The sequence below is a fragment of the Ciconia boyciana genome, chromosome 8, assembly GCF_034638445.1.
Source record: "Ciconia boyciana chromosome 8, ASM3463844v1, whole genome shotgun sequence".
Lineage (NCBI taxonomy): Eukaryota > Metazoa > Chordata > Aves > Ciconiiformes > Ciconiidae > Ciconia > Ciconia boyciana.
The window spans coordinates 44629066-44635084 of NC_132941.1; the positions used below are offsets into that span (position 1 = coordinate 44629066).

General features: G+C 62.5%; 1 protein-coding gene across 1 annotated transcript; it reads left to right on the forward strand.

Annotated features, from left to right (window-relative positions):
• Positions 1-1835: 1835 nt before the first annotated feature.
• FBXL15 (F-box and leucine rich repeat protein 15) lies at positions 1836-6003 on the forward strand. The gene is made up of 4 exons (XM_072870319.1): positions 1836-1961; positions 2820-3070; positions 3810-4312; positions 4689-6003. Exons 2-4 carry the CDS (start codon positions 2888-2890, stop codon positions 4876-4878), a joined length of 876 nt encoding a protein of 291 aa, XP_072726420.1. The 5' UTR covers positions 1836-1961; positions 2820-2887; the 3' UTR covers positions 4879-6003.
• The last annotated feature ends 16 nt before the right edge of the window (positions 6004-6019 follow it).

Here is a 6019-nt window from a genome sequence, read left to right on the forward strand (position 1 = left end):
CTCTGAGCAAGGACTTGACACAAGCTGGGGGCTCCCAGCCAGGTCTGTTTTGGCACAGAAAGCCTTCAGCGAAGGCCAGATGTAATTGAGCGTTGCACTCCTTTGCTCGCTGGTGCTCCCTCACCTCCTATCCAGACCGAGACCACTATTTCAAAAAGCCTCCTTGTAGCCAACCTCAGTCACAGTCATTCACTTACAAGGGCAATACCTTAGTACTCCCTGCCAGATGCCACACTTCTATTTCACAGCAGGAACCAAGAGCAGGGGGAGCACAAGGCTGAAACCTTCTGAGGGCAAAATGAACCCTCCCGGTCTAGAAGCAGGATCAGCACTCCCAGAGCTTTCTGTGCCTCCACCACAGGGGAAGGAAGGGCTGTCCCAGGCCATGGCTGAGGGCATTCTCAGCTCCTTTAGAAAACTGAAAATCCCTGCCTCGTTTGTCCTTCTGTAAATCAGAAAAGCACTCTGCTAACTCAGGGAGCACTGGGACCCTCAAGGGGCAGGTGCTACATGTCCAGGGGCAGACAGGTAGCGTGGGTAGCTACCCCCAGAGGACAGGCACTGGGGTAAGAAGTCTTTTCCCCAAACCGGCCTCCAAATTGGGAGGGAATGAGCAGACCAGGGTGCATAGACAGGTCATTGCTTTCCAGGGAACCTGGGACTTGTTCCAGGGAATTTGGGACCAGGGATATGGGATTCGTTCACGGTGTGTCGGCCCTGCTCTTTTGCCAGGTGGATCTATTTATAGTGCCTGTTGCCAGCAGCGATCAGCAGCTTGATGCTGCACAAGGTGGCGGGGCTCAGATCCGAGCCAGGGATGGGGCCACCGGTCCGGAGCCAGCTCTGAGGTGTGGCGTGCGCGGTAGGACTGCCGTACCAACGGGGCCGCCTGCCCCGCAGACCGGCAGCGGAGAAATAGCAGCGTCTGTTTCTGCGGGAGCCCTGCCTGGAGTCGTTATGGCAACTGCGCCGGCAGGAGCCCGGGCCGCTTCTCCGCGGGGGCTGCCGGCAAGGGGACGGACCTCTCTCGCTCCCCGGGGCTACGGGAGCAGGCGGGGCACCGGCGGGGGAGCGAAGCGCGGGGAGCCGGGAGGCAGGGTGGGGGGATGCGGGCTGGGGGCGGCGGGCCGTGAGCGGGCAGTGTGCCGTCCCGTCCCAGGCCCTGGGGGGTGGCAGCCCGGTACCGACGGAGGAGCGGGGCCCAGCGGCTGCCGGTCGGGGTGCTGTGAGAACTGTGAGCCCCGGGTACCGGCCTTTCCCGAGGGTCCCTCCACTCCTGCGGGCGGGGAGCGGGCGGCAGAGGCCGCCGAAAGAGCGGCGGGGCCGGGCAGGGGGTACGGGGTCCGGGGTCCGGGCCGGGGGGGTCTGCGGGGCCGCGGGGCGGTGCCGTCGCTCACCGGCAGCGGCGGGTCCCGGCGGGTCCCGGCTCCGCGTGGTGCTGAACGGACAGCGCCGCCGCGCTGCGCATGCGCGAGGCCGCCCGCCGCGGGCAGGGCCGTGCGCTGCGGACCGGGGAACTGGGGCAGCCGGTGTGCACCGGGGACCTGAGCCGGTGTGCACCGGAGAACCGGGGTAGCCGCGGGGCTGGAGCAACCGGTGTGCGCTGGGGAACTGGGATCGCGGGGAACTGGTGTGCACCGGGGGTCTGGTGTGCGCTGGGGTAACTGGGGAACCGGGACAGGTGGTGTGCACGGGGGAGCTGGTGCCGGAGTCGCTCTCCTCCGCCCGGTGCCCCGGCCCCGCAGGGCCGAGCACTCCCCGCCGCCCTGGGGGCCGCCGTTGTCCGGGGACTCCCCGCGCCTCCCGGCCGGGCCCCGGTAACCTGCGCGCTGCCGCCGGGGCGCGGTAAGGAGGCGGGGCCGGGGGCGTGGCGGTGGGGCGCGCGCACTTCCGCCCGCCGACGTGACGTCGCCGTGGACGCCGGCGTCGGGGGCGGGCGCAGCTGTATGGAGCGGCGGCAGGTACCGGGCTGGGGCGGCGGGGGCAGGGCCGCCCCCTCGCCACCGGGCCTCTGCGGGAGCGGTGGCGGTGGCGGTGGCGGTGGCGGTGGCGGTGGCGGTGGCGGTGGCGTGCGCAGGCCTCGGCGGGGCTCCCGCGGCCCGCTCGCCGCTGCGGCGGCGGGGCAGCCCGGGAGCCGGGCCCTGGGGCGGCTCTGGGGCCGAGCGGGGCCCCGTGGGGCGGCGAGGGGGGAATGGCCGTGGGCAAAGCCCCCCCAGCCGCCGGTTCTGCCGGGGCCGAGTCTAACCGCGGCCTCCAGCCGCAGCTCGGGGGGCTCCGGGCTGACGGCACCCCTCTGCTCCTTCCTCGGCTCCTGCCCTTCCCCTCGGCGTCCGAGGCTGCGGCCTCATCTCCGCGGAGACGCTGTGTCCGCGCTCCCCGGGGGGAGAGCTCTCTGGGGAGAGCCCGGAGCCTTGTTGCTCCCCGCGGGAAGGAGCAGGTGCGTGCCCTCTCCCCCTCGCAAGGTGCCCGAGTGGCTCGGCACTGGATGCAGGGGGCTAGCTGCCAGGTAGGGTGATGCTTAGGCGTGAAAGGTAGGCACAGCTACCGTGCGGGTGGTGTGGTAATGCTGCAGCAATCACTTGCTGCTTTGCTGAGGGACAGGGTCTCCTTAAGCAGCAGGTGGAAAGCCCCACCCGAACTTTCCTGGAGGGCAGTGCAGGCAGGTGGACTCGGATGCCTAAGCAGTGAACGTCCCAGGCTGGGGAGGAGGTGACGTAGGTGGCAGGCACGTGCCCCACTGATGGCTAGCCAAGGGATTTTACGCTGTGGCCTACTGTGGGAGACATCGCTGAGTCTTTCTTTCTGGCTGTTCCTCCTAGAGGCACCCGGCAGTAGGTGTGAGGTGATCTAGCCTGGCTGCCACCGTAGCCTGGCTCCCTGGCGTCTGATGATGAGTTTGACCCCCTCCAGGGGATGTCTCCTGGATCTGCCCTGGGAAGACATCTTGGTTCCACATATCCTCTGTCATCTGCCGCTGCAGCAGCTCCTGAGCCTGCAGAGGGTCAGCAAGTCGTTCCAGTCTCTCATCCAGCTGTACCTGGCCAACATGCGCTGCTTTGACTCAAGCCAGGTATTGGATGGCTCTGAGGCTGGGGGAGACACAGATGTCCTACTGCTCTGGAGCTAGCAGGGGAGCATCTGACTATGTGGGGAGAAGAAAACCCCAGCAAGGAGGCTGGTTTTTGCTCAGGAGCTCAGGTTAATGGCTTGGGTGTCAGACTGGACAGGGAGGAGAGGCTGTGATTCAGAGCCCAGCAATGCCAGTGTCTCTAGCAAGAGGCCTTGGGAGGAGTGAACCTGGAAGCTCCACCTAGGCCATTATGGGGCACCGGCTGGCAGAAACACAAGCCAGTTCCGGAGTGGCATGGCCTGTTGGTCCTCATGGAGGCTGTACAACAGGGTGGGTCTGATGGGAGATAACTCTGTGCCTGGTCTTCAGGGAAAGCTTGTGCTGGCCCTGGGAGACACTGCCTGGGACTTGGAAAGGCAGGAGTAGCTGCTGTTCTGTGAGGACAGAGTGGTCTAGCAAAGAGATTTTGGAGAGCAGAGGTGTAGAGCTCATCACAAGTATATAAATGCAGGGGTGATGATGGGAGATGGAGAAGCCAGAACATCTTCTAGCTTGTGGCAGTAGCCTTGGCATGAGGGGAGGAGAGCCTGACGGCAGGGTTTGCCCTGGGATGAGGAGAGGGGTTGGCTTTGGTCACCACTGTCACAGTGGAAGAGAGGAGGGGAGAGAGTATTTGGTGAGAATCAGGCTGATCTGAAACCCTGGGGGATGCCTCATTCTTCCTGGGTTCCTCACACAGATCGGACCTGCCATCCCTCGAGCTGCTTTCGTTAACCTGCTGAAGGACAACGAAGTACTGCAGCAGCTGGCGCTCCAGAACTGCTCCGACTGGCTGACAGACAGGGAGCTGCTCCCGGTCATCGGGCAGAACCACCACCTGCACCAGATCCAGCTGAAGGGCTGTGCCCAGCTCAGCCGCCACGCGCTGGTGGCCATCTCGCTGAGCTGCCCCAACCTGCGCCGGCTCTCCCTGGCTCACTGCGAGTGGGTGGACAGCCTGTCCCTGCGCAGCCTGGCTGACCACTGCAAGGCACTGGAGGCTGTGGACCTGACAGCCTGTCGCCAGCTGAAGGACGAGGCCATCTGCTACCTGGCGCAGAAGTGCGGCAGGCTCAAATCTCTGTCGTTGGCTGTCAATGCCAATGTGGGCGATGTGGCGGTCGAGGAGATTGCAAAGTGCTGCCCTGAGCTGGAACACCTGGACCTCACGGGGTGTCTGCGAGTCAAGAATGACTCCATCAGGTACTGAGCAACGTGGAGAGCCAGGGTGGGGATGGCAGGTGTCTGGGGTGGGGAGAGAAGGAGAACCAGAGAGAAAAGTCAGATTTCTTCATGCTGAAAGCAGTAAGAGCTCAGTCTAGGGGAGAAGCCACTAGCAGGCCCTCCAGGAGAGGTACTGTGTTCTACTAACAGCAAATTCCCTGGCATGTCACAGAGGGTAGGTCTGGGATCTGACCATGTCCCTTGAGTTTCTCTCAGACCACCAGGGTGCTGCTCCCAAAGGATGGTGCATGTGTGGCACAGTTGTGAGCACTGGACTGCTGGGAGTAGAGAAGAGGGCGAGCGGTGCACTCAGGAGTTCCGGCTTGCAACCTGCGTGTGCTGTCTTTCTTGGCAGGGTCCTGGCTGAGTACTGTCCCAAGCTGCGCTCACTGAAGGTGAAGCATTGCCACAACGTGGCTGAGTCCAGCCTGAGCATCCTCCGAAGCCGTGGGGTGGAGCTGGATGTAGAGCCTCCACTGCAGAGGGCTCTTGTTCTCCTGCAGGACGTCGTTGGCTTTGCCCCTTTCATTAACCTCCAGATCTAGAACTGTTGCTGCTGGGGAGGGGGGGGGACTGACATGACGCTGGGATCCCGGGAGGATGCCGGAACCGGCTGCTGCGGAGACGTGCAGAGGGAGAGGTCGGTCCCGTTGGTGAGGCTGGCCCAAGTGGGGCTCACTCTTTCCTCTGGGGCTGTTTAGCAGCCACTGGGTGTTTGTGAGTGGGCTTCTTTGGCACCTCCGGGGAAAGTAACTCCCTCTGCAGTAGTGTGGAGAGAGTGAGTGACTTGCAGGAACACCATGGTGCTGAACAGGCCTTGGTCAGGCCAGCTAATAGATAGGATTTATTATTTGTTGTATTTTAAATCTTTCAAGTGGCAGCTGTCCAGAGAGCAGGAGTGTTTGATGGTGACTGTCCCCTGGGGTAGGTGTGCAGGGCATGCCAGCAGAGCTGTTGGGAACAAACCAGGCCAGCTGGAGCAGAAAGCAGAAAAGCTGCCAGCCCTCCTCCTGGGAGAGGGCAGGCCCCTCTGGGCTCCAGGAGGAGGGCAGAGTGAGCCCAGCTCCAGCCCATGGCCACTGGCCAGCCTGGCACCAAAGGGCTGCCATGGCCCTGGCACAGGCAGTGTGTCTGTCCAGGCCTAGGGTGCTGGTTTAGGCTGGTGCAAGGTGGGAGTTTCTTTTCAGGGGGAACATGCTCCTAACTGCAGTTTCACTGACAGAAAAGCACCAAACCTAGCTGTGTTGTCACTGAAAGCAGTTGGTCATTGCCATTTGTCTCCTCCAGATTCTGACTCAACATTTCAGTAGCGCCCAGGCTTGCTACTATATCCTGCTCTGTGTTGTGTGGCTGGAGCTTTGGCACTCAACAGTGGTGAGAAATGGCAGGAGCCCTGGCCATGCTGGCAGCTGGAGTTTATGGAGTGCTGCAGGTTGTGTTGTCAGGGAGAGCATAGCTCTGGTCTGGAGTTCAGCCTCAGCCCTTGTATCCATAAGCTAACTGTTTGGTTAACCAAACAGCCGACACATCTTGTGGCGAACACGATGAAGAGAGTCATTGGGGGAAGGGAGGATGACCCTGCTCCTATCTTTGGCCTCAAGAGGGATTGGAGGTTGTGTCTGTAAAGTACATGCATGCTCCGGCTGAACTACACACTAACTCACATCATCTTTATTAACACTGGCA

Coding starts and splice junctions, on each gene's coding strand:
- FBXL15 (XM_072870319.1), top strand. CDS start 2,888: ATGATGAGTTTGACCCCCTCCAGGGGATGTCTCCTGGATCTGCCCTGG. Junction 3,071..3,809: donor GCTGCTTTGACTCAAGCCAG/GTATTGGATGGC, acceptor TTCCTCACACAG/ATCGGACCTGCCATCCCTCG. Junction 4,313..4,688: donor GTCAAGAATGACTCCATCAG/GTACTGAGCAAC, acceptor CTTTCTTGGCAG/GGTCCTGGCTGAGTACTGTC.